This window comes from Trachypithecus francoisi, unplaced genomic scaffold (genome assembly GCF_009764315.1).
Source record: "Trachypithecus francoisi isolate TF-2019V2 unplaced genomic scaffold, Tfra_2.0 Lachesis_group3, whole genome shotgun sequence".
In the NCBI taxonomy this organism is placed as follows: Eukaryota; Metazoa; Chordata; class Mammalia; order Primates; family Cercopithecidae; genus Trachypithecus; species Trachypithecus francoisi.
The window spans coordinates 151,874,488-151,902,242 of record NW_022681468.1 but is presented as its reverse complement, the minus strand read 5'-3'; the positions used below and the strand labels follow the sequence as shown (position 1 = coordinate 151,902,242).

Sequence of the window (27,755 nt, the reverse complement as noted above, 5' to 3'; positions counted from 1 at the left end):
TGATGTTTTTACTTGCAAATAGAACACTGCTGAACCCCTGGGGACACTGGCTGGGATTCCTTGTTCTGCACTGATTTTTCACTTCTGCCTCCACTGATGTGAGCACTGGCATCAAGCAGACATGCTGCAGGCCTGACCAAGCAGCCTGCCGGTTTGACCCCTGCAGAGCTCAGATTTCCTGTGTGATACATGGCTTTTTTCAGTTGCTCTCAGCTCTGACTGCTGTCCTTCCCCCTGACAGGGGAGGCACTGCCAAATGGGAACTCCCCAGGCAGAGCCTTTCAATTTGGGTCTGGGGTACTGAGGGGTGCAGAGAATGGAGAGTTAATGCTTGGAGAAGTTATTTCCAAATGGAAGCTGGGAGCTTCCTGACTGACTGGCCAAACAGCTGTGTGAAAACAGAAGGGATGTCAACATTATGAATGAAAATGTAAACTATCCTTTGTAACCTGGTTTGCAGGTCTCCTTCCAGACACAACTGAGCTCAATAAATTAGTGGTGACCGACCGAGAGAGGCATGTAGTCCTAGCCTCAGCTCTGACTGTAATCAGCTGTGTCGACCTTGTTCAAGGCAGCCCTCTGGGCCTCCATTCGCTCACCAGAATACCAGTCATTTTAATAAATGGACCCAGCAACTAGGTGGTCTCTATTTTTAGCACGAAGGTGAAGACTGTATCTGTTGGTAGGGTTAGGGGCTAAGTGGAATAAGGGTTTCGTTTCTCAGGAAAGCATATTGGCCAGTGAGGGTCTGTTGGCATCTGACACGTTGACAAGTTCTCTTATATAGAACTAATGTTCTTTGGGATCACATATGGAGTTTCAAGGATTGCAGTGAGGACAGGATGCACCTGTGTACTCTTTCTGTTCCTGATGATCAACTGAAATCTCTCTTCCTTTGACTCTGCCTAGTTGCCCCAGTCGAAAGGTTAGGGGTCAGCACAGCTTAGCTTCTAGAATCACAGTGACTTCTGGGCCAGCACCACTTCAAGGATTTAGGTATGTTCTGAGCTAGGCCAGTAGAATCTATTTTGGGATTTCCCAGAGCCATTCAAAGCTTACCCCAGAATGAATTCAAACTCTGAGAGGACATATCCTTTCCCCGCCCCTCTGCCCTCCCCCTCTTTTTTTGAGGAAGATTAAAAAAAGAGTTATTGAAGCCTAATGATGATCAGGGGTATGAAGGGAAGGGAGGGGGGAGAGAGAGAGGGGGAGGGGGAGAGGGGGAGAGAGAGAGGGAGAGAGGGGGAGGGGGGAGAGAGAGAGAGAGTGTGTGTGTGTGTGTGTGTGTGTGTGTGTGTGTGTGTGTGTATGTGTGATGTGTGCCCACAGTATGGTAACTTGAGTGAGTGGTGGGATGGTATGGGTGGGGGCATGGAAGAAGGGAGATGGGAGAAGCACAGGAGTCACAACCAAAGGAATTCAGATGGTGCTGATTTTTCCAGACTCTATGATGTCTGGCAGTAAAGCCTGCCACTACTGAGGGGCCTCTAAGGTTATGAAGTGGATGGGCTGTTGAATTCTCATTTTATTTTCAGAAATATCCCAGGGAAGATTTTTCTCCTGCCCCTTGGGTACATACTGATATCCTTCGGAAGGACTTGAACTCAAGGTAGGTGAGGTGCTCGGATAGCTCTTCTGGTTCCAGATGGTCAAACAGCAGGGAGACTTTCCGTTTCTTGCTGGTATTTGATTTTATCCTTTGAGTAAGTTTCCTGGACCAGTCACGGGCATTGCTTTTGTGGGTAAATGTGAAAGGGAGAAGACAGGGAAAAGGAATAAATCGCTTGTTGCAAGTAAATCCGTTAACATTTTTCACAAGAATATACAAAACACCATTAGCTACCTTTCCTTGGCCAAAACAGTGCATTCACTGGGTTTCTCCAAATCAGTTTTTTTCCATGGCAGCAACCAAGAGGTCTTGCTGGTTTTCAGTGAGCCTTTTAAATGTGCAGTTGGGTACAGGATAAATGAGTTTACTTTAAGGCAGTGGGAAGGAAAGAGTCTCAGGTATCGGTCAGTTTCCTTGCCTTTGGTCCTGGCCCCTTTGTGTATCCTGTGGTATGTGTGCTCCCTCCATTCCACTTGTGTGTTCCTTCAATCTCATGTGAAGATAGGGACTCTCTATCTGGTTGGAAATCCCAAGGTAGTGAGACAGTTTTCATGCCAGGAAGAGCTCAAAGAACCACAGCGAGAAGATGTCATAAAGGGAGGGAATCACGTGTAGAAACATGGTCACTCTTGGCAGAGTTGTGTCATTCTCCTCAAATGTCCTCAGCTACTGAAATGATCAAGGAAGCCTTGCTGACCCTAGAGTGCTCCCTGCCCCCATTATTTTCTTGTAATCAACCAGTGCATTTCTTATTCAATATCTTCACTAAACAAGCAAAGGGAAGTGGCCCCATTTTGAAAGACAGCGAGTTGCCTGTCTTTTCCAAACTGGGATTCCTGGGAACCTTATCTCTTGATAAAAGGGCTCTGTAGTCAATGAGCTTGGGAAGTGCTATAAATTTTGTAGCCTCTTTGGCCAGTGAGCATATTACACACGCTGAAAAGCACTGCAAAAGGAAAGTTCATAACTCATTATTCCTCAATTATATCTGGCCAAGTAATATCCCACAGACTAATAATTCCTACAGAATATACTGTGGAAAATTTTGGTCAAGAAAAGTCAGCTAGGAAATATTGGGACAGGGAGACCTGGGGTTGAGAATTGCCCTGGGCTCTAATTTCATCTTTAAAATGAAGAAACTATTGAATAATCTCTTATCTTTCAAGTTGTGTAATTTTAAGCAGAGAAGTACAGAGAATCCAAACTGATAAGCGGACTTATTTGGGGCTCTGAAATGTAATCTTGAAATCATTTCTACGTGGCTACAGTGCATCACGGACAGGGCCTCAGAGGCTAGCTGCTGCTCTGTCACTAGCTTAACTAGCTGGACCCCGGAGGAGTCACATTCTTGCTGAGCCTCAATTTCCCAGTCAGAAAAATCAGGATGTTGGATGAAATGATCTCTAGAATATATTATCAGTTCTAGAAGTCTATGTCTTAGGGATTTGTACTATTTCAAAATAAAGCAGCCTCACTGTGAAAACCTTGGCATACAGTGCATACATTCCCCTCCCCCTAATTAGGAAAGGCACTCATTTTCCCAGAACGGGTCAGTCTTATAAATAAGAATTCCAAGGAATAATTTAAAACATTCCTGGGATCCCATCCGGCTCTGGAAGTCTGAAGTGTCTTTCATAGACATCCATATATGTTATAAGCCCTCTCCTGAATGCATTTTTTTTTAGCAGTCCTGTCCCTATTGACAAGTTCAGGGGTGCCTCCTGGCATTAAGTGTGAGTTCAGTCATTTGCACTTTCAGTTTCTCATGATCTGGATTAATTTTAGTCAATATCTTGCTACCTGATTTCATTTTGACTGGGACTTACTTTTTCTGCTCTTGGATGTAAGTCACCTAGTGCTTTATCACCGTGCAGCTTCTCTGCTTTTCTGTTAAATGCCAAGCCTTCACTTTGGTGAGGCAGTTTGAACCTGCCTACGTGAGGGGCTTCTCAGAGTGGTGAAAGAGAGCAGCAGTCACCGCTGGGGGTCAGAAGCCTAACAAGCAACTGGGATTATATTACAGGAAGGAGGTGGTTTCGAAAGATGAGTCAAGACCCTGACACTCACATTTGAGTTGTGTCAATCAGGCGGCAGTGTAACTCCTCACCCTTAGCTTTCACCAGTTCCTGAAACTCCTCCATAGTGTCTGTCAAGCTGGCATCCATTTTAAACATGACCCAGAATTCTGTTATCCAATACCTACAAGAAGGGGGTTAAAAAACACAATCCAAAACTGATACCTAGGGCTTACAATGTGTTGGGTTCACAAAGGAATCTACTGCCACAAAGAGAACTCAGAAAAAGGCAAAGTCTGATTCATCTACTAGTATACTGAAGGAGCTGGGGTGGGAGCAGGGAAGGAAGAAACGTATCCATTGAAAACCTTCTGTCCCTCCACACAAATGCTGTGGTAGGGTAAGGCATATCACAATCAAAGGAGCCATGACAAAGATTCAGGCGCAATCTTGTGGGTCAGAGATGATTAAAAAGGACAGAACTATAGATAAACCAAATGTCCCAAATGAGGCAATCTATTCATAGGTTATGCTTTATCATATTCGAATATTACATGGCTATTAAAAAGAATGTTTACAAAAAATCTTTAATGACTAGAGAAGATTCTCATGCTGTAAAGTTAAGTGAAAACTAGAGGATATAAAGCCGCATATATATTTACATCTCAAAAAACTGGCATGAAAACAAGACAAAGGAAATACACCAAAATAGGTAACTGGATATGAGTGATCATTATTATAGTTACATTCTTTTCTACATTTTAAAAAATGTTCTATAGTAACCTATATTACTTGTATAATTAAGAATAAAAGTAAAGAAAATGACAGACCTTTAATTATTTCTCTGTTCCCTCCTTTATGTCATTTGATACCAAAGACTGAAAAAAGGTTGGTATAAAATAATTAAGCTTAGGTACATCAGAGAAAATTCACTGTTATGAAGGACTACTCTTTTCTGTCTGTCCAAAGGTGTTCTATAGAGTCAGGAAAGGCAGAGAAAGTCCCTTGCTTCACCTTTCATTTCACCTTGCTCCACAAAATCTTGAAATACATAAAAAAAATTACCTTACAAAATAGCAGATCTTCAAGCAAAGTCCTGGTGAATTCTTTGCCAAAGCATCCTTATAGGTAGGGCTGTGGTTAAGGGAAATGGAGGCCTCTGTTACAGACATCAAATGACTTTTCATCTTTGGAAGTATTTGCTGAAACTACCTCCCAAAATATTTTTTCTAAAAAATGAAAATGTGATGCTTTATCTTTCTGGCCAAAGGATAAAAACCAACTTGATGTGTCCAGCTGTATGCATATTATCACCTAGAAAGGCGATTATGGTAATTTTCCAGCCCATGTCAACCTGGCTTACGGAAGGAGGCAGCAGCACCGCAGAACTGAGAAATTAATCGTGTAAAGAGGTCCCAGGACAGGTAACTTATAAGAAGTGAAGAAGGGGCAAATGACTCCTTGCCTGTGCTCATTGTGCCTATGAAGGACAAATGAAGCAGGAAAAAAAGAAAGAACAGCAGCCCCATTTATCTTTTCACATGTTTCTTTGAACTGAAACACATGTATGCAGTGAATTCGAAGAGGAAGAAACACATATTCAGATAGTCATGATAAGAACAATAATATGAAAGTTACAATATATACACCTAGAGGATGTCAGTAGACGGACCTCACAGATTGTAACGGCAAGTCGGACAAACCGTGTGAAGAATCTGAAACGAAACTGGAGATCACCTTAAGGATCCTTTTCATTCTGAGCATTCCAAGAATATGAAAGAATAGCAAGATCTCATCAAAGTTCACCTATCTTTCAAGATAAATGGAAGAAAATATTCATTTATTTTAAGAGTGAAAGAAATGAGAACTCCAATGCCGTGATGAGCCTGAGCAGGTCCTGCCATTTCCCATCAACAGACTGAGGCATCGGGCTGTGTGGGCTGTGTGCCCGTAAAGGCCATGCCTTGTTTTCCTTCTAAAAACTGCATAATGACGACAATCTAGGGTTCAGTGAATTCCAGCTGGGCCCATGAGAGGAATCCAGTGAACAACCCAGCAAAAATTCTAATTAACTGGGACAGGACTGGTCTTCCTTCTGTGGGTGTACATATTTTAACCCTTGGAAAATTTAGGGTTAAATAAAAGAGAATGAAAATCGTGGTACTCATCTTTTTGGTTAGGAAGGGAATCTGTGCTGTTTGAGATGATATATGCTTGTCATGTTTAGAAGCATATTAGAATGATAGCCTTGGAACTTCAGTTTGCAATATATAATTAAGTTCTTTAGACTTGTGCTTTTAAATTGAAACCTTACGAAGTTTACGCATAGCTTTGGAACATCTAAAATAATGATAGCTTTACTGTTTATAAATTTAATCTATTAGAGTTTATAAAAAGACGATTTAGAATTCAGGGAGGTATCTGAAGCACTTAAAAATGATCTAAGATATAAAATGCAGAACCATAGTTTAAAACCATTGGAAGTATTTAATTAACATTATTGAAATTAATGAAACATTTTTCAAAGTCCCTTAAAAATGCTTGCTGAAACATGCTAGACTTATAGAAACAGTAAGATCTGCAAGCTAAACCTGAAACCCTAAACAAGAACTATGGTTATAAAATTTGTAATTTTAATAAAATGACTTCTAGTTTTAAAAATTACATTTTAATACATGTACTGCCTATAAAATCTGCCCTTTAGATCACAGCACCAAAACAAAAACCCACAAAACCCTACCTATCAACAAAGGCAATTGACATAAAAATAAGCGCAGGGAACTGGCAGACTTCATGAAGTAGAAAGTTTTATGACTGCCTTTCTTTGGGTGGGAAGGTAGAAGTGAGAATGAGATGGCTTTATGTTTCTTTATGCCACATCACTAAGAAAATGCATCACTTCAATGCAGAGAGATTCAGGCATAAGGCACATAGATAAATACTTCTCAGATTCTATATTTTTATCATTTGTTCTACTTGTTGAAATTTTTATTCTTCCATTTTAAAGGGGAAGGCACAAAAACCACACTTCTGTTTTAAAGCTAAGTAGATACATTAAATTGACATGGTGACTTTTGCTGTGTCATTCACCTTCTCCCAGTGGCTCCTTATCCTTTCCTTCAAAACTGTATTCTGACAGTGCACATTGGCTGCACGTTGGCTACACTGTGGCAGAGCATCAATGCTGTAAATCCAGTAAGTCTACATGTGAGTGCTGAGCCTGGGCACCATTCAGAATGCCATTCAGAGGTCCTTAGAGCCCCTATGCCATGGCAAAGGCTGCCCACCACGGCAGCAGGGCACCCTCTTTCTCACTTCATTCAGGAGCTGAAACAAACACCAGCACATGCAGGCTAAACAGTGAGAGGCTCAGGCATCTGCTGATCTTGGTAAACTTCAATGTTGGCTGGAACCCTCAGACCCCAGACCTTTTTCTTCTCTTCATAGCTAGTAGTATGGCTATAAAGTGCCAGTACAGTTCTGACTGTACTTTTCAGGCATCTAAACTATTCAAAACATGTTTTCAAATTTATCCCTCTCTTCTTTTAACAACGGAAATCAGGAGACCATCTGAGCTTATTTAACTAAAAATTATATTACTTCCAGGTCAGAGAACAGGGAAACTAAGCATAAAGAAAGAAAATAATTTTGCCTTCAATGTTTAACTTGGCTTTCATTACAGCAGTATTATTTCATACTCTCAGAATCCCTTCCCCTACCCCAGGTTACATTTTTATCACATGTAAAAGTTCTTGTAAATATAAAAAGTATCCCAATGTTTGCACCCATAGTAATGCAACATTTATAGTGTCCTACCATGAAATAGCCACTAAACTAAGTTCTAGATATGAGACAAATAAGCCTTGCTCCCTGTCCTTGAAAAACAGAGTCTAGTGGGGGAGATGACACACAAATAGGTAAGTTACAGTGTATGTACTTTTAAAATACAAAAATATATTTATATCTTGCTTAATTTGTAATTCAATCAACTTTTCAGTACCCTTGCCATCTTTTATATTATTAACCAGATTGAAATCACAGCAGCTAGACACAAAAGTTCTGCAGTTTACTTGAAACGGTCATCTACAAAGACCAGAGTACATAGGCATTACATTGCAAAACTTACGGACTGAAGTTTAGGTAGACAGATTCATTTCGCTAACAGAATAAGAACACTTCACACTCTCTGTGGGTTTTTCAGCGCAGACTACATCCAGGCCAGAGACAGGAGAAATACATTTTGACTTAAGCAATACAAAACGAAAATCAAAGGAACTAAATAGATTTTCAATTAAGAATACTACTTTAAAACACTACAAGTATTTTTAAAAGGGGAGAAGGGCTGGAAAAGTCAGGAAAAGCTTCCCAGAAGGGTACTGAAAGAGCTTGCTAAAAAAAAAAGAGGGTAGAAAGGCTTTCAAGGCACAGGAATTATAAAAGGCCCTATTACATCCAGTATGTTGAGAAGTTCAGTGAGGAAGGGAAAGGGTTTCTCAGAGAGCTACGGAATGAAGCAGGAAAAACTCGCTGGGGACAGACTGAGGAGGCCCTTTTCCTGGCAAGCTAAGGAGCTGACATTAACTCCGTAGTCTGCAGAGGCTCAGAAGCAATGGCCTGCCCAATTTGCTTTGTAGGAAAGAATTTCAAGGGTAGCTACCATGAGGTGGGGAGGCGGACCATGTAGATACAAAGACTGGTATGGGACAGTGGTCCGGGAGAGGGACTGCAGAGACATGAACTAAGGCATGGTACAGGAATGGAGAGCAGAGACCAGATAAGTCATTTCTGAAGTCAAAGGCCCAGGATCAGGTGACAGACTGTGGGAGATGAAAGCAGGGGAAAAGTCAAGAGTGCTTCTGATGTTACTGGTTTAGGCAAGAATAGATGCTAACACTATTAACTGAAATTGACCATGAAAATACACTCATGTGCTGCATAACATTTTGGTCCATGATGGACCACATATATGACAGTGGTCCCATGAGATTAAAATGAAGCTGAAAAATTCCTGTTGCCTCGTCATGTCTTCATAATCCTGACCCAATATAGGCCTAGGCTACTGTATTTGTGTCTTAGATTTTGACAACAAAGTTTAAAAAGTAAATAAACATTAAACATTTTTAAAACAAAAAAGCATATAGAATATAAAGAAAATATTTTTGCATATCTGTAGTGTGTAGAGTCAAAGTTTTAAAAATTAAGTTTATAAACTCACAGTAAGCTAGATTATTATTGAAGAAAGAAAAGTATTTTTTATCAATTTAGTATAGCCTAAGTATATAGTGTTTATAAAATCTACAGTTGTGTACAGTAATGTCCTAGGCCTTCACATTCACTTACCACTCACCCCTGACTACCCAGAGCAACTTCCAGTCCTGCAGGCTCCATTCATGGTAAGTGCCCCCCATACATATCGTTTTTTAATCTTTTGTGCCATACTTTTACTATACTTTTTCTATGTTTAGATACATAAATACTTACCATCATGCTACAACCACCTATAGTATGCAGTACAGTAACCTGCTGTACAGGTTTGTAGCCCAGGAGCAACAGGCTGTACCATGTAGCCTAGAATTGTAGCAGGCTAGGCCAACTGGGTTTGTGTAAGTACACCCTATGGTGTTCACACAATGACAAAGTTGCCCAATGATGTATTTCTCAGAATGTGGCCTAGTTAGGCAAAACAAGGCTGTACCGGTGTCAAAGGAGAATTAATGAGGTAGTGGCTGTGGGTGGGGACAGTGAGCTAATGAATATATTGTCTTAAGTGTTAGCAGGACAAACTGGTATAAACCTAAGAAAAATGGTTTAGGTTAGATGGCTGGGCGCAGTGGTCATGCCTGTAATCGCAGCACTGTGGGAGGATGACTTGATGCCAGGAGTTTGAGACCAGACCAGGCAATAGAGTGAGACCCTCTCCCCGCACCAATTTCCAAAAAAAAAAAAAAAAAGGAAAGGTTTAAGTTAGAGAAAAGCAGACTTGAAAGTCACCATCAGCACAGAAGAATGGTGGAAACTGTGGTAGAAATTCTGGTGAGAAATCACCCACAGAAAGGAAGCTGAGCAAAGGAAAACTAGGACATTATACCTATATGTAAGCAGAGCTCAAAGAAACCTGTAGGTGAAAAGCTGGAGAAGGCACAACCCAAGAGGTAGGAAAGCCAGGAGGGTGTAGTTCTAGGAGCCCTGGAGGGACAGCTGGGAGGAGAACGGGGTTGTCAGTCATGCCCAGTACTTCAGGGGGTCAATGGAAACAAGGATGAGAAAGAGCCATTGGGCTTTGCAGTAGGAGGTTACTGGTGACATCAGAGGAAAGTTCAAATACTGGGGGCCAACTTAACACAGTTACGAAGTGAGGAGGACCAAAGAGATTGGAGATAGTGAGTGTAGACTATTTTAAGACGCTTTCACATCAAATTTTTAACCCTAACAATGAAATGAAGGGGAGGTAGGGTTAAGAGCTGATTTTTAGATGAGGAGACTTGAATGTGTTTTAGGCTAAGAGGCAGGTGCCATTGAAGAGGTAGAGTTTGAAAGTATAGGAGAGGCAATAGCTGGTGGAGTAAGATTCTATAAGAAGTATGAGGGACCATGGGAAGGGGAGACGGGGGTCTGCCCCACTGTGTAGGCACCCAGTAGTGCACTAAGGGCAGGAACTCCAAGGTACAATTTTGTTTTTTTGTTTTTTTGAGATAGAGCCTCACTTCATTGCCCAGGCTGGAGTATAGTGGTGCAATCTCAGCTCACTGCAACCTCCACTTCCCAGGTTCAAGTGATTCTCCTGCCTCAGCCTCATGAGTAGCTGGAATTACAGGCATGTGTCACCACACCCGGCTAATTTTCGTATTTTTAGTAGAGATGGGGTTTCACCATGTTGGCCAGGCTGGTCTCGAACTCCTGACCTCAAGTGATCTGCCCGCTTTGGCCTCCCAAAGTGCTGTGATTACAGGTGACTTACTGTGCCCAGCCACCCCAGGTACAATGTAGTCCCTAGGCCAACAAACAAGTTTTTAGGGAGGAATATTTAATCACTGATATTGTTTATAATCACTGGTACATGAAGTTAATAAAAAGTAGACATTGAGTTGGTTTCATGACAGTTTAAAATTCTCTGCAGAAGAGGCACCCACTTATGACCTGCACCTCTTATTTACGTGCACCTCTCCCAATGCTCCCCCACTTTGTGTGCCACTGAAGAACACCTCCTTTGAGATGAGAGGTAAAGATTCATGAATAGGCATAGAGAAGGGATTCAGTCCTGATGGTTTTTGTCTTTTCTGTGTGCTGTAAGATGAAACGTGGGGAGTTAGGAGAGTGGAAAAGTGTTAGAGCAGCTACAAGTCATGACACAGTACCAAGGACCTGAGCCTCGGGTGCTAAACGGTCTCACTCCGCCTACAACTCTTCTTCTGTGGGGGTTGCTGCTCACAGTGTCATCAGCAAGAAGAAAGCAGGAGCCTTCTCCACCCTGCTTGATTCATACCCCATCATAAGGTTAAAATCCAGCAGGTTTTTCTTGGCACAGTCAGTCCTCCTGCCTGAAGCAATAAGGCACGAGCAGATTCTCCAGACGCTGTGGCACTGGGAATCTTTCTTCAGAACATGGAGAAAGTTGAAGTATTGGACAGGAAAGCCAGAAAGAAATGTATCTTTGAGTCATGCTTGCACTTGTGTCAATCTGCACAGGATGAATGTCTGTTTTGGACACTCGACAGAAACGGTATTTTTTTACTATTAAGAGACTGAAGATTGTGCTTGCATATTGATTTCTTTGACCACCCCCCAGAGCAATCAGTATCAATAACATTGCCCCACCCAACAGAGGTTACGCGAACACACCCCCAACACATGCACCCATACTCCTGAAAGAACATATGAACATATTTGCCACTCAGGGTTATTTTAAACCAATAAAAATAAAAGCATGCTTCGAATTTCAAGCTACATTTTGGGCAGATCCCATTTTGGGATTGCCAGCCTCTACGTTAAAGGATATAGGGTGACAACTTTTCGGAGCAGTTCTGCAGAGGAGATGATAATCCGATGCATGGTCAGCACGACTTGCAACAGGTGGTTCCTTCGACACAGGTTTCCATCTGCATCTGAAAATATAAACAGCAGCACCTGCGTTAGGCCCCGGAAGGAAATTAGTCACCTGGTAGACACCTGCACACCCTCCGTGACTCAGGTGCAATCCTTCAAGGCACAGTGATTTTCTTCCCTTGTCCCCAGCACCGCCCCCCTCTGTTTTTCTCATCCTCCCACTACATTCTCCCCTTGCAGAATGTCCATTGTGATGCTCATTAATTACCCCTTTCCCTCTCCACAGTGGTGAAATCAGGAAAGGGATAAAATCTGCATCAGCACACTTGAGTCTCACTGAAAGCAGAAGCAGATCCAGGTTCTGTGGGGCCTAAAGTTCATATAACTGGTCGGGGTGGGGGCAGGGAGTGACTTCTCTAAGGTCAAAGTGAGCAAAGTTGGTTTTTAATAGATTGCAGTTAAAATATCTTACCTTTACAAATTTTACAAAAACAAATGACCATATGAATACACTTCTAGGGTCCTCCCATAGCCTGGGAAGGGGCTAATGCAAGTGAGGGGCCCTGAAATATACGCTTCTACAGTTTTATGGTTAATATGCCTCTGGATGGAAATAAAAGACTATGGGCAAACATTACATTTTAAGATTGCCAGTGATTACAAGTACTCATGATGATTTGTATTAAAGAACACGGTTAGCCAGGCTTTCCAAATCCCAGCTGGCACCAAATAATCAGATGCATTTATACACTGGCATTGGGTAAAAAGATTCCCCTTGGAAGGGTTTTCAAAATCTTTTCAACATTTATGGCATGAAGTGTTAGGAGCTGTGCTGGTTATTCATTGCCAGGTCGATTCTTTCACCATGACAGCCCACTCACTTGCCAGCTAGCTTCCCGTTGGGTTAGCCATTGGGAAGCACCAGCAAGACATGGGAGTGGAGGGAAGTCAGGATATTTGTTTTTCATTCTCTCTCTGCATTGACACCACTCCCCTGACAGTGACTGCATATCTCTTCAATGAATGATTATGCTGGCTGGTCCTCCCTTCATGGCACCAGCTCTCGTTGGATCTAATACTATTAATCTCCTTTGACCCACTGGCCTCAAGGATAGTTTCTGGGTACATCTCTTAATTCCACTCTCATCTCTGTAAGTAGTCCCTTCATTATAGTGTCTTCATTTATACAAACTGAATTCTGTTCCAGACTGGGAACTTCAATTATTCAGGGCAAGAGTATCAAATGAAAGAATATACATGAATTTTGTCAGCTGTATTACTCGTTAAAATACATGAGATTAAAGGGGTTATCATGTTCATTCTGCTTCAAGTGTACCAAATGGCAAATGAAGGACAGTGCTTTTGGGCTCAGGATTCAGAAGTCTTGGCTCCTCAAATGATGACCTGAAGTCATATCTCTTGAGAAAATATAAGTGGCTGGGCACAGTGGCTTACGCTTGTAATCCCAGTGCTTTGGGAGGTCAAGGTGGGAGGATCGCTTGCGGTCAGGAGTTTGAGGGTGCAGCGAGCTATGATAACACCATTGCACTCCAGCCTGGGTGACAGAGCGTGAGGCCATCTCAATAATTAAAAAGCATATATATTAAAATTAAACAACAAAATATATATAATATATGTAAACTGACAGTGTCTTTCGTCTTCCCATCCCCAAATTCACCATTTCACTGGCAGTCTGTTGCCCTTACCCCCTGCCTTCCTCTGTTAGCATGGAAGGCCAACACTTCACTGTGCTCTGGGTCTCCCCCTTTCTCAAGGACATTGATCCTGCATTTGTCCATTTTCTCTCCCACAGCATCAACTTTTCTCTCTGTGGGTTTATTTCCACTGTCGTTTAAATATGACTCTGGATCTCCAATTCAAAACCAAATAAAACAAAACAGAACCTTAAACTCTCATCCTCTCTAGCTACCTATTTCTCCATTCCCATTTTTAGCAAAACCTCACTGTTATCAGTTTCTTTTCTCCCATTCACTTTTCAATCATTCCATTTGACTTCTGTGTCCATTATTCCACTAAATCTTTTATTTTCGAAGTTACCAATCAGCTCCACACTGCCAAATCCAATAGTTACTCCTTGGTCCTTATCTTACTTTATGACTCAGTAGCATTCAACCCAACACAACCCAAGTTGATGACTCTCTTTCCTGGAACACTTTATTCTCTTGGCTTCCATAATATCACACTCTCCCAGCCTCTCTCTCAGGCTCTTCTTCTGTCTCCTCTTTTTCTGCTGAGCTTTTAAATGTCAGCATGCTCTGTGGCTGAGTCCTCCTGCTGCTGCTTTTATTTATTGACAGTTTTTAAAATTTAAAACTTCTTAAATTTTAAATTAAAAATAAAACTTTCACTTCTTTATTCTAGATGAATTCATTTAGTCCCTTGGCTAAAATACCATCTATATGCTGATGACTGCCCAACTGGTATCTTCAGCCTTCACTACCCAGTTAGTATGTCCGGCAGCCTACCTGGCAAATCCCATTCAATGTCTAAGTTCAAACTTAACTCATTCAAACAAAATTCTTGACCTCTCCCTCCTCCGAGTTCACTGTTCTTCGCATCTTCCTCATCTCCAGAAATGGCACCACCAACCATCCTCTCAGTTACCCCAACTACAAGCCTAGGCATTATCCTTCATTGCTCATGTTCCTTCACATCCAATCCATCAGGAAGTCTTGATTCTACCTCCAATATATATCTCAAACCTGCTCATTTCTCTCCATCCTTGGCCTCACCCTAGTTGTAGCCACCATGATGCAATGACTTCATCAAACTCCTTGCTTCCGCTCTTGTCCACCTACAATCTATTCCCTATACAGCAGTCAGGACTGAGCTTCTAAAACCCATAAAGCAAGTCGTGTACTTGGTACACTTCAGTGGATTCCATTCCACTTGGAATAAAACAGACTCCTTACTGTGGCCAAAAGAGCACTACATGTCCTGGCCTCTTTAAATATCATCCACTTCACTTCATACCACATTACTCCTCTCCACACGTCTAATTATACCTCGAACACTCCCAGCTTATTCCTACCTCAGGCTCTTTGCATTTGCTATTCTCTTCAATGTAGTCTTTCTTCCCTTGAATGATTGATGTCATTTTGGTCTTAGTTTTAATGTCACATCCTCGGAGAAGTCTTCTCTAAACTACCTAAGGTATTCCTTACCCTGCCTGAGTTTTCTCATAGCACTTATCATTATCTGAAGTTATTTGCTTAATTTATTTAATTTTTTATTTTTTAAATCTCCAGTAGAATACAAGCTTCACGAGATGTAGGCCTTGTCCATTTTTTCCACAACTGTATTTCCAGAGCCTAGAATGGTACTGACACATGCCTCATTCAACATTTCTTGAGTAAATGAGTGAACTATGTCAAATAGGAAACATCTTAACTTTTTACATATATTTAGAAATTGAGTTTGCTTTTGTCATTACCTATTTCATCCGTGAAATATACACATTTATTTTTTCTTGGTCACAGTTTGCAAAAGAAATTCAAAGTTACAATTTGGTAAATCATTTTTATAAAGTGTTCATCTAGCTTGGTTATAGTTTTGTAAATCTTTCATTAATTCTTCTAAACTTGTACTCTGTCCAGGTAGGGTTAGTATTACTTTACGTTTTTTGGCCCCACATAATTTCCATAATAATTATTTCTTGCCACAAAAATTCTGCATAACCAACCACCCCAAAACTCAGTGCCTTAAAGCAGTAATCACTGACTTTTGCTCAAGCTTCCGTGAGTTGTTCAGATTCAGCTAGTGCAGGCTGGGTGCTGCTAAGGGCCCTAGCCTACATGCCTCCCAGCTTCCTTGGGCCAGTAGGCTAGTGGGGGTAGGTTATCTCATGATGATAGCAGAACACTGAAGAGTAAAACTGGAAATACCCAAGGCCTCCGAAGCCTAGGTTTGGAGCTAGCATACTGTTTCTTCTGACTCATTCTCTTGGCCAAAGCAAGTCACACTACTGAATATAAAGTCATAGGGCAGGAACTTCAAAGTCACATGGAACACATCACTAACATAGAGAAGGTAAAAAGGGGGCAATAATGCAATCAAACCTACCACAGTTACAAGGGGTGACTTTTCAATGCAGCATTTGACAATACAGTCTTTACAATGTACCCTTCCTCACAGGTAGCAGTGTTCATATTCCTGAACACTATAGTGAAACTACAGTGAAAAGAAGAAACTGTGAAATATACTTGTAGGGTATGCATTAGAATGTTCACATGAACCATGGAACAAAAGCCAGCTTATTCAGTATGGATAGCATCTAAAACTTGCCATCTCAACTTTCCTTTATGGCTGGCTAGCATCTTCCCCATGGATGCTCATATATGAGGAAAAGGGACTTAGACGTGTCCTTGTTGAGATCAAAGCTAAGTCACCTATGGAAGGATTCCAGGAACTAAAGGCTTTACCATGAAGAAAACTTGGGGAACAGATTAAAATTGTCTTCAAATATCTGAAGTGTTCTTCGTGGGAGTATATTTAGACTTGTTCTGTGGGGCCACAAAAGGCAGCACCAGAGTAGATGGATAGAAATTACAGGAAATACGATTGGGCCCAACATGTGGCAGAAAATTCTAACCATTAGTACTGTCTAATGATGGAAGCATTGCCATCACAGAGATATTCAAAAAGAGCCTGAAGAACAACACTTAATAAAAATTATTGTAATCAGCATAGCAGCTATCATTTATTGAAGCCCTACTAAATACCAGGAGCTGTGCTAAACACTTGAACCATGTTCTAATTCTCAACAGCCACCCTGCAATGTTGGCATTGTTCACAACTCACAGCTGAGGAAATCAAAGCATAGAGAGAGAGGTAATTTGTTCTAGGTCAAAGAGACAATGGGTGGAGGAGCTGGGACCTGGCCCAAGGTCCTTCTGATTCCAGAGCCCGTTCTCTTTCCACTATACCTGGCTGCATGCTGAATCACCATCTGTCAGGATAAAGAATTCAAGAATAAAGTGGTAGCTGAGCTTTACGAACTCTTCCAGTCCTTATGTCTACAAGTCTAAGAAATCTCACTAAGGTCACAGCCACTGCACATTTCATGAAATAGCTTTTGTACTCTGGTGATTTCTGAAAAACTCTTGTGAGCTTTGGTTGATTGATACTAATCTTAAAAATTGCCTTTAAGAACTCAGGGTTCTGTGCTTAAGATTCACAATCATATTCACACTTCGCTTTTACCTTGCACCGCTTCTTCCACAGAGTTTCAGTGATGTTTCCACAATGCGGCTTGTTAATCCTCACATGGTGTCTGTGGGAGTCAGTGCTGGCAAATGGTAAGGCCGGGAGAGGATGACTCCCTCGGCAATGGGAGGCAAAGATGTGGTTAGGGAAGCAGCAGACAGAAACACTCTCTCTCTACACCCAGTCCAGAACTCCGAGGTAACTCCTCTCCAGTCCTGGTTCTACTTTTCAACGAGAGAAGGGTTCATTGTAGTCACCTGCCCTCATTCCCAACGCCAGCTCTCCCACACACAAGCTCCAGCCTCTGTACAGTCTCATGAGGGATGTGTCCCTTCCTGCCCTTATTCCGTACAGTATGCACGTCTTCCCTTTTGAGAGGAAGAGGCTCCCTTTGAAAGACAAGATTTTCAAAGTGGGTGGTCAAGGAAGAGCTACCTTCCAGGCTGCTAGATTTTATTTTCATATTTTGAGATAATTGCTGCAAGCTGATTTAAATATTTCAATGAATAATTCCATTTTGTTTTCATCTTTAGGCTTTTTAAAATGCAGGGTGTCATACTAAAAATTCTAATAAGTAAAATGTGCAATGCATAATAAAATGTGCATATTTTTTCATTACCATCTGCTTCTCCTTACACTTACAGGAAAAGACTTTAAAGGGTTGAAGCCTCGGTGGGGTACACAATGTTGATCTTATATACTCTGCCATTTGACTAGGAATGTACGCTGCTAAAGAAGCATATTAATTAAAGACTCACCCAACCTGCAGACTACTTGCTCAAGAAAACAGAAAAACCAAGTGGATTCTGGAGAGTCATTTGTTTCTGGGCCAACAGCCTATTTTCCACCATTAGACTCAGTGCTGGCATCCCATAGTTTATGAGATCACAATCAGGGTGGAAAAGACTAGCCATCTATCTTTTCTTTCTATCCAAATGCATTATTCCCTCCTAAAACTATTACAGGTAAGTGGTTGTCTAGCCTCTACTTGGACCCCTCCAATGAGGATATGGCTTCCTAACTATTCTGTGTAACAACTGTTCATTCTACTTCAATTAAAAATAACTTTTTGACACCACTAACCAACATTGATAATGAATCCACCCTATGGAAAGCACTGTCCTAGGTACTAAAGGAGATCTGAAGAACTATATGAAAACTGCTGTAATTGCCTGAAATAAGCTGCTTGCCTCTGAGAGAGAAGACCTGCTCCCTGATGATCAGAGTCTCGTGAGAGAAAACTGGCAAAGGGTGGTGATGCAGACCCTGCTCCTTGCTGATAAGAGGTGGTGGCCAGCTTTCCTACAGTGAAGGCTTGTCTGGGGGATGAGGTGGAAATGCCTCGCTGCAAGATGAACATGAAACATGAAAACAAATGTCCAGCACCAGACAGCAACTCCAGAACAGTCACTTCTTCTCCTTTGTTTTGGTTTCCAAGGAAATCTCTTGATGTGTGAAGGGATTTTGAGTATACCAGAGACAGATTGGTATATGAAGGATAGGCAAGCTGTCAGCATTGAGGGCCTAACACGAAATAACAGATGTGCCACAACCAGAGGCCAGAGGGTGGTAATGGGAAAGCTAGGATCAGAAAACCTGGGGGCAAGGTTAGAGCAGAGCCTGTGGTAAGGCTGAGGTTGATAATGGAGGTCAGTATCTCCAGACACATGGATAGGCTGGGTCTAGGTTGAACCTGGTAGGTATATACACAGAATTCTAAATAAATAAGTATGTGATAAATATTCCAAAGAAATAAAACCTACTTGTCAGCAAGACTATTACATTCATTAAATCCTGTTTGGAAAGTGTATAAAAATTGGCAAGCTGAAAATAAGCTCAGTAGTTTGTTTTCTGGTCGCTGTTTGTTGAGTGTTTTAGAACTGACAGCAGCAACTTAGGCAGGAAGTGCATGTGATAAAAGAATGTGGTGACACAAACTTTGAACTTGTATACCTTCTACGACCTGAGCCATTTCACACATATCACCAAGGCCACTTTGGTCTCTGTTAGTCCCCAGCCCCTCAAGACTCAGGGGAGCAGAACAATCAGGAGAAAGCAAGTGATCTGCTAAGGATTAAGTCCCGCTTCAAGGGAAAGTTGGAGAATCCATTATGGTTGCCACCAGCAGCATGCTTGTAAGAGTTTAATGAAAAGCTCTCCTGGGAGAGAAGCGGGGGGAAGCCTGGTTTGTAGTGTTCACATATCTGCATGGTGTAAATACTTCCACTATGGCCAGTTTCAAGCTACCAACATGAAGTCACTGAACACGTGGCTAGGAAGAGATGCTTGCAGTCAGCTTTCAGGACAGGTGTGGGCCAGCTCCAGCATGCACACACCGCAGCTGCAAGCCTCGTCAAGAGGGCTGGTGCTCGCTGGGCTTCCTTCTGTATTCCTTCCTGTCTGGTCTCCTTGCTCCCCAGGTGTTCCTGAACCCATTCCACTCCTCATCTCACTCCTAATATCATGCCCTCTGGGCCTTGCCCAATGACTGGACGGTTAACCCAGATCAACAAATTCCTCTGCAGGAGACAAGGACTTCAAGGATGAATCCTCTCAGAGAAATCCACATTGCAACAGCAGTTTCTTGAAGTGGTTGGTGCCCTAAACCAAGAATAAAAATGTTAAGATAAGGTGAGAATTTGGGAGAAGGGAAGCTCAGTTCCTTGTGAAGCTTGTCCTGTTCTTCTTTCTGGGATAACCTGGTGTGTCATACCCTGGCCCACGTAGAAAAGCCTGCCATATAGTTAGACTAGTGTCTATTTCTTGTCATATTACGCTGTCCAGGAATTTATGGAGCTCTGAATATCTTGGTTACAATTAGCTTTTAATTATTTACTTGTAATGGCTGGGGGATACCATAACATGGACAATACACAAGCTTTAAATTAACCCTAACCTGCAATTTCAAACTTCTACAACAGGCCTTTAAGCGGAGTCTTACCAAAGCAGGAGAGGGGCTGGCCAGGCTCATCTATTCTCTCCCACTCAACCGCTGGGGCAGTGATGACAGCTGGTGCAACAACCAAGGCCACAGACACAAAAGAGGGAAAAATCTGGTTAACCAACCCCCAGACAAAGGTGATTTGTTCTAACCAAGCCTCCCCTCATCTCCTGCTGCAGAGAAGCCAACGTGGAAAAAGACTTGAAGGAAAAGAACCCGTGCTTCCTCCCTCTGTTCTATTGATATTCACTGTCCTGCTGGGGCCAGAGTAGTGGAGCAGGAAGGAGGAGCAGGCCTTTCAAGTTGCACAGCATCTAGGTACACGTGAACAGACCTGTACAAAATGGGCACATACCCACACAAACCATCCCTGAAGCAAGCGAGTGGCTGATGAAGAACCACACTATTCTCTCTGGGTGAGAACACCTGATAATAATATGTTACATTTTTGTGGCACTTAGGTTCAACAAACAGCTTCACCTGTGTCGAACATTTGCATTGTACAACAGCTTAATGCAGCAGCAGGACCATGGGCTCAAATTTAAAAATGAGAAAACCGAGGTAACATGCCTCAGCCACTGTGAGTAGAGGCACCTCCACAAGAAGGGCCCTCTCACTTCCAGCCCAAGGCTCTTTCTTTGGCATGTCCTTCTCCTCGGGGCTTAGGAGGTAGGTAGGAATATACTGGGAAGAGCTCTACCATTTTGGCCATCCATGTTACATGGCTAGCCCCCCTCAACCACACCTCTACTCCTTCTTCCTCCCCAGGGAGCCCTACACCCCCACAGACCCACCCAGCCCTTCTCACTGGAATTACAGTACATACTCTTAAAATGTCCTTAGAGTGCCTAACCCTTAAACCCACCACTTTTCATGACATCAACACAAGGCAGCTATTATTGGCACCATTTAGTCAGGACAATTGGAACTCAGAGAGTCTGGGAGCCAGTGGCCAGGGGGTGAAAATGCCAGGTCCCCTAAGAGCCCACAGTGCCTGCGCTGGCCCATCTCTCCCTCTTCCCACAGCAGAAGCACTCTCTACTGCCTCAGCCAAACCAGACATCAACAGAAACGCTCCTCCCCGGGCATGGCTTTCCTTCCGAAGTGTGAAGCGCTATGTAAAGAATGACCCAGATTTTTTGGATGAGCAATTGAAGTCTATAAATGTCTAACCAAGTGCATGAATTGCCTAAAGTGAGAAAGAGCTTTTAGCTGTATTGTCTCTGCTGAGCAAGACAGCTGGCCTTCCTTGGGGATTGCAGTCTCGATCTGGACTTGTCATGTCTGAAGAATCATGAGTCTGAGAAGTCAGGAGGGAAGTTGGTCCTCTTTAGTTCTGGAAATTGGACACAAGTCTGTGAGTGGGGTTTGGGGACTGGGGCTAGGAAATAAACACAAGGGCAGGGAGGAGGTACTGCAAGACCCGGGCAGACCCAGTGAGCTGACTCGGACAACGCCATGACTTCCAACTCTAAGAGCATTTGTCGACATCAGTGCCAGCTGAATATACCCGGCGGCTACTTCTTCTGGGCCCCATCAAACTCTCTAGGAACAATGGAATTATCTGGTTGGGTAGTTATACTACAGTTTGATTTTTTGATGAGCTGCCACGCACGCAACCGCATGGCTCACAGACACTGACCATTCCCATGCAGCACTATAGGAATGAGCCAGGTAAGGGAAGAAGGAGCAGTGGGGCCCTGTCTTAGCTTCCCAGAGGGACACAGAGAGCTGCCAGCAGCTTCCTGGGAGGAGGGCTGGAAAAGGGCCAGTGGACCCAAAGAAAAAGAAAGAAACAAACTGGGAAGAAAATCTGGGTCAGGCTCTTACATTACTTACTGGCACATATTTTTATCACGTCATTCTTGTCTGTTACATTCTTGGCCTTTTTTTTGCATATTTTCAGACATACCCAATAGGCACAAAGAAGCAACTTGGGGAACTTCCTCAATACTTACACAATAAAATAATATAAGGCCCATCTGAGAATTACTGGTTAGCCACGACCTCAGCCTTCCTCAGACAATTTTTCTCAATGAGTGACTTTGTCCCATCAGACCCACAAGCCTGGATAATAGCCTCATTTCAGTGCATGACGGAATTGTGGCAAATAGTGTATGCTGACATAAAATAGAGATCCACTGACCATAGTCTTATTGTAAAATATGCTTTTCACCATAGAAACTGTCCTTCAATTGCTTATAATTCTCTGCAATGAACAATCTCGTACAAAAAAAAAAATCACATCACCATGTAGGGTAAAAGTAACTGAACAAAGTCTTTTGAAATCAGACAGAAATTATTCTGAATGTTTCCTCACCCCTTCTTTGCTTGTGGTTAGGATTAGATGATGTTTAATTAAATACATAAAAATGCTTAGAAAACTGTGAAGCACTATAACAGTGATGAATTATTCTTATTTATCTTGCTAGATTTAAGCACTGTTTTGCTTTCTTTTCCCTTTGTTCTGGTTCATCCTTGGCTATTCTAGACCGGGACCATAATTTTTTTGTCCCTTAACTCTAACCACCACTCAAGGAGTGGCTGGCTGTCCACTGTAGTTCATCACTGTGCCAGTGAGACTGGACTTGGTTTCCCTCAAGCATGGGGTCCTCCTTGGCAGTTAGTTGGTGGTTGTGTTAGTCCATTCTTGCATTGCTATAAAGAAAATATAATTTATAAAGAAAAGAAATTTAATTGGTTCAAGGTTCTGCAGGCTGAATAGGAAACATAGCAGCATTTGCTTCTGGGAAGCCCTCAGGAAGCTTACAATCATGGTAGAAGGTGAAAAAGCAGGCACGTCACATGGTGAAAGCAGAAGCAGGAGGGAGAGGGCGGAAGTGCCACACACTTTTAAAGGACCGGATCTCATGAGAATTCACTATCATGGGGACAGTACCAAGAGGAGGGTACTAAACCATTCATGAGAAACCTACCCCCATGCTCCAAGCATCTCCCACCAGGCCCCACCCCCAATATTACGTTTCAACATGAGATTTGGGCAGGAACAACATCCAAACTATAGTAGTGGCCTTCCAAGCTTCCTTTCAATCCTAGGTTTTAAGTGCACTCCCCCAACCCCAGAACCCTCAAGACAATTTTAGAGTTTACGGAGGTGTTAGAGAGAAGTGTGCAGGAGGACCTGGAGAGCCACTCTGAAAGTGAGAACTGCACCGGTGAGTGAGGAATCTCTTCCTATCTGAAGGAAACTGATCTCTATTCAGTAGTCAAGAGCTAAATAGGAATGTGCTTCAAGGGGCCAGGCACAGTGGCTCACACCTGTAATCCCAGCACTTTGGGAGGCTCAGGCAGGCGGATTACCTGAGGTCAGGAGTTCAAGACCAGCCTGGCCAACGTGTCAAAACCCCATCTCTACTAAAAATACAAAAATTAGCTTGGTGTGGTGGCGGGTGCCTGTAATCCTAGCTACTCAGGAGTCTGAGGCATGAGAAAAGCTTGAACCTGGGAGGTGGAGGTTGCAGTGAGCCAAGATCCCACCACTGCACTCTAGCCTGGGGGATAGAGTGAGATTCTATCTCCATAAACAAAACAAAACAAAAAAGAATGTGCTTCAGAACATCCTAAGTCATGAACTGATATGCTGTATCACTGTCCTACAGAAACAGCCAAAATACAACACTGAAACTCACAATGTTGTTACTTATTGGAAGATGGAGGAGACCAAGAAAAATACTTGGGATTGTTGGAAGAAATGCAGCATCTAACCAGAAGAAATGAACTACATTCAAGGTTTAGCCACCCCCCGGCTTCTCTTTTTGCTAACATGCTTGGAGCACTTCCTGTGTACCAGACACTGTTTCAAGAGAGCCTTTACGTATATTAACCCTGTGAGATAGGTGCCATCTGACAGACGAAGAAACTGAGGCAAGGACGTAAGATAATTTGTCCAAGTTTACACAGCTAGTAAGCAGTAGACCTGCGATTCAACCCCAGGCTGCTTGGCTCTGGGACGGCCCTGATTGTTTCTGAGCCTCAGTTTGCTCTTTGCAGAATGAGAGCTTGATAATGTCCTATCCCCACCCCTCCCAGCAGAGAAAGAATGCAGAGATGGCACTCAAGATAAGAAAAGAGTATTAATATCATTTGAGGAGAACAAGGTTCTGAACTGAGTTCACACCACTGATGTCTGGTTAACGTGTGGGTCCCGAATAGTTAGGCTGCCTGACAGCTGTCACGTAGGCACATGAAACCCTCAGCCTGGTGCTGAAGTACTAATAACCTATAGTTATTAGCGTTTTATGAATGATCACTCTCTCCTCACACGTTGCCTCATCTGAGCCTCACAACTCTGAGAGATGGGTATTATTTGCATTATTTTATAGGTGAGGAAACAGAGAGAAAGGTGGTATGACTTGCATAAAGTCACCCATCTTATGAGTGACAGTGCTGGGACTTGAGTTCCAGTCTTCTGAGGTAAACCCTGCCCTTTCCACCAGCTACCACTGCCTCTCACCCTGACAGTTGTCAAAATAAAAAGCACATCCTCCACCTGGGTATTGAGGGTTTCCAGAGCTGGCCTGCATGCTAAATGAGAATATTATAAATGCCATCATATACCGAGCCATCTACCATGTGCCAGGTGTGGACTAGGCCATGTTACAGATATGTTCTCAATATTTACTACAATTCTGCATGATAGATGTTTTCTGTTTCACACATGAAGAAACATCCTCAAGAAAGGTAAAAATAACTAGTTAACTTTGGGAGGCCGAGACGGGCAGATCACGAGGTCAGGAGATCGAGACCATCTTGCCTAACACAGTGAAACCCTGTCTCTACTAAAAACACACACACACAAAAATTAGCCGGGCGTGGTGGCAGGCGCCTGTAGTCCCAGCTACATGGAGGCTGAGGCAGGAGAAGGGTGTGAACCCGGGGGCGGAGCTTGCAGTGAGCAGAGATTGCGCCACTGCATTCCAGCCTGGGCGACAGAGCGAGACTCCATCTCAAAAAAAAAAAAAAACAACTAGTTAATGTCCCACAGCTAGGAAGTAGCAAGAAGGGGTTATAAATTATCACCCTGGTTATTTTATCATTATGATTCAGCTTTTAAAGTTATTAATACCTACCATAGGCCTGCATTGCCTTTTCATTTTTTATTTTTTGAGACGAGGTCTCACTCTGTTGCCTCGGCTGGAGTGCAGTGGTATAATCATGGCTCACTGCAGACTTGACTTCCTGGGCTCAAGTAACCTTCTCACTTGAGCCTCTTAAGTATTTGGGACTACAGGCACACATCACCATGCCTGGCTTTTTTTTTTAATTATTATTACATTTTGTAGAGATGAGGTCCTGCTATGTTGCCCAGGCTGGTCTTGAACTCCTGGGCTCAAGCGATCCTCCCACCTCGGCCGCCCAAAGTTCTGGGTTTACAGGCATGAGTCACCGTGCACATCCCTGCATTGCCTTTTAAATAGGAATTCTTCAAGAGTAATGAAAAGGTTGTGTCTATTTTCTATCTGTTCCCTACAGTCTCTAGTTCTCTGCTGTACACACTACACTGGTGCCATTTCCTTCATTTAAATCAAAGCATATAAGAACAAACATTGACACTGACTGGCAACTACCGATAAACACAAAACAGTAACTGGGCACTGAATATGAGGAAAGGGTGAAATGCATTTGGAAGAGAGAAGTAGCTAAGGATTTGCATCCCCAGGATCTGGAGACCTAAGGGCATATGGGAAGGCGATGGTGAGGAAATTAAGACAGTTTTTAAGGAAGTAAAAGGGTAAAAAGAGGAGGCAAGAAACTATAGAGACAAAGCAGGGACTAAGATTTAGACTGTGCCTTTAATCTATGTTACTGTCTCTGGCATTTAACTCCATTTACAGATCTAGGCAGAGCAGCTCCTTGCCATATGGTGACAATCAGATGAGTCTAAGATGCCCAGATATCTTTAAGGATCCTGAATTTCAAGGTCATTGTGCAACAGAACAAGGTGTCCTTAAGTGAGGAAAACTTAGGTTAAAATTCAAAAAGCTTTGTTAGGTTTTTGTTTTATTTAGCTTTTCCAAAATATATATACTGAAACATTGATATTTTTCAGGCCTAAAAAGGGGCCATCCTTGAAGGAGCTGATATTCTGAGTTTCCTTAGGACCTAACAGGTTGATTCCAGGATTTCTCAGATTTGCAGTGTCCTGCTCAGTTACTCAACAACTCTCCTTGGTTTGCTCCTGGGAGACTGCTCTGAGCAGAGCAGAGCAGAGCAGACCATAAGACAATGCTGAAGGCTGGGCAACCAACCCCACACACAGGCACTAGAAATACCACCAGGCAACCCTGACTTACATTTGCATAACACTTTGTACTTTATAGAGTACTTTCACATGCATTATCTCATTTGACCATCACAACAACCTTGTGAGGTGGGTAGGGACTGTATCCATTTTACTGAAGAGAAAGGCATAAAGACAGGGCTACTCTCCAGCCTGTCCAGCTGGTGTCTGATTGATGGGACATGTGCCATGCTGGTTAAATATTTTGAAGGCCAGCTGTGGTGGCCTGTAATCCCAGCACTTTGAGAGGCTGGGGTGGGAGGATGGCCTGAGCTCAGGAGTTTGAGACCAGCCTGGGCAACATAGCAAGACCTCATCACTACTAAGAATAAAAAGAAATTAGCCAGCATGGTGGCTCATGACTATGGTCCCAGCTACCCGGGAGGCTGAGGTAAGAGGATCATTTGAGCCAGGGAGGTCGAGGCTGCAGTGAGCCATGATTGTGCCACTGCACTCCAGCCTGGGCGACAGAGCAAGACCCTGTCATTCATTCATACATACATACATACATATATATACATAAATATTTTGAATGTCACCCCTGGATAAATCACTAACCCATGGATAATAATACCATCAAGTATCAGAGTTGGCATTCTAGGCTTGGCTTTTCTCATCACAAGACCAGAGTTCTTTGCTCAAAGAGTACTGTGATAGGTACTGTGGGACTGTAGATATAATAAGCACCCTGTCCCAGCCTGAAGAAGCTACAGGCAATACTGCAGTACAGGGTACAGTCAGAGCCTAGAGGGAGGTAAACACTGGGGCAGTTCAGAGGAAGTGGAAAGTCAGATTTGACTGGAAGAAATGACTAAACCCTCTTAAAGATGGTAGCATTTGAGATGGGCCTTGAAGGAAGGGTCAGATTCTGACAGACTGAGATGCAGGTGAGACTTTTCAAGACTTCCTGAGTAGCTTACCAACAAAACTAAGGCTGGGCCTGGGGTGGCAGCTCACCCATTAAGTACCTATAATCCCAGCACTCTGGGAGGCCAAGATGGGAGGATCACTTGAGTCCAGGAGTTCAAGTCTGCAATGAGCTGATACTGTTGCTGCATTCCAGCTTGGGTGACACAGAGGCAAGGCCCTGTCTCAAACAAACAACACACTAAACTAAAAAATAACAACAAAAGCAAAACAAAAACTGGTCTGACTGCAGTGGTGTTTACAACTAACTGATCACAACCAGTTACAGGTTTCTTTATTTCTTCTCCACTCCCACTGCTTCACTTGACTGGCCTAAACAAAAAAACAAACAAAAAAACCACCAACAGAACTCAAAATAGATTCCAAGGCCTTACTTAATACCTACTCCATCAAGAGATCCAGGGATGGAGCACAGAATTTGCATTCTTAAAAAGCTCCCAAGGGATCAGATCAAGTTTGATTAGACTGCTTTAGACCACTGAGTTCATCCTTGCCCTGGAGTAGATCTACAAGCTATACTATATGACCCAATGAAGACCCTTCCAATTTCAGAAATCAGCAGTGAAGTCTTTCACCTGTTCTCAGGGCAACATGCAAGGGAAGTACTTAACACAGGTGATTTGATGCCTGCCTACATTACAGACTCCTTGGTGAGGCTTGGTTAATTCTAATTTCAAAAGCATGATCAGAAAT

At 42.8% G+C, this 27,755-nt stretch overlaps 1 protein-coding gene across 4 annotated transcripts in view; it reads right to left on the bottom strand.

Moving 5' to 3' along the window:
* RASGRP1 (RAS guanyl releasing protein 1) overlaps window positions 1-27,755 on the bottom strand; it is a 77,638-nt gene that overhangs the window by 27,306 nt on the left and 22,577 nt on the right. For 3 of the 4 annotated variants that reach the window (XM_033190618.1, XM_033190619.1, XM_033190620.1), the window contains exons 3-6: window positions 11,621-11,726; window positions 4,690-4,752; window positions 3,677-3,808; window positions 1,580-1,733 (exon numbers count right to left, since the gene is read on the bottom strand). In XM_033190618.1, the coding sequence (XP_033046509.1) occupies window positions 1,580-1,733; window positions 3,677-3,808; window positions 4,690-4,752; window positions 11,621-11,726 (455 nt within the window). Of the gene's footprint in view, window positions 1-1,579; window positions 1,734-3,676; window positions 3,809-4,689; window positions 4,753-11,620; window positions 11,727-16,890; window positions 18,636-27,755 lie in introns of those variants that run through there. The other variant, XM_033190621.1, reaches the window with a different exon arrangement.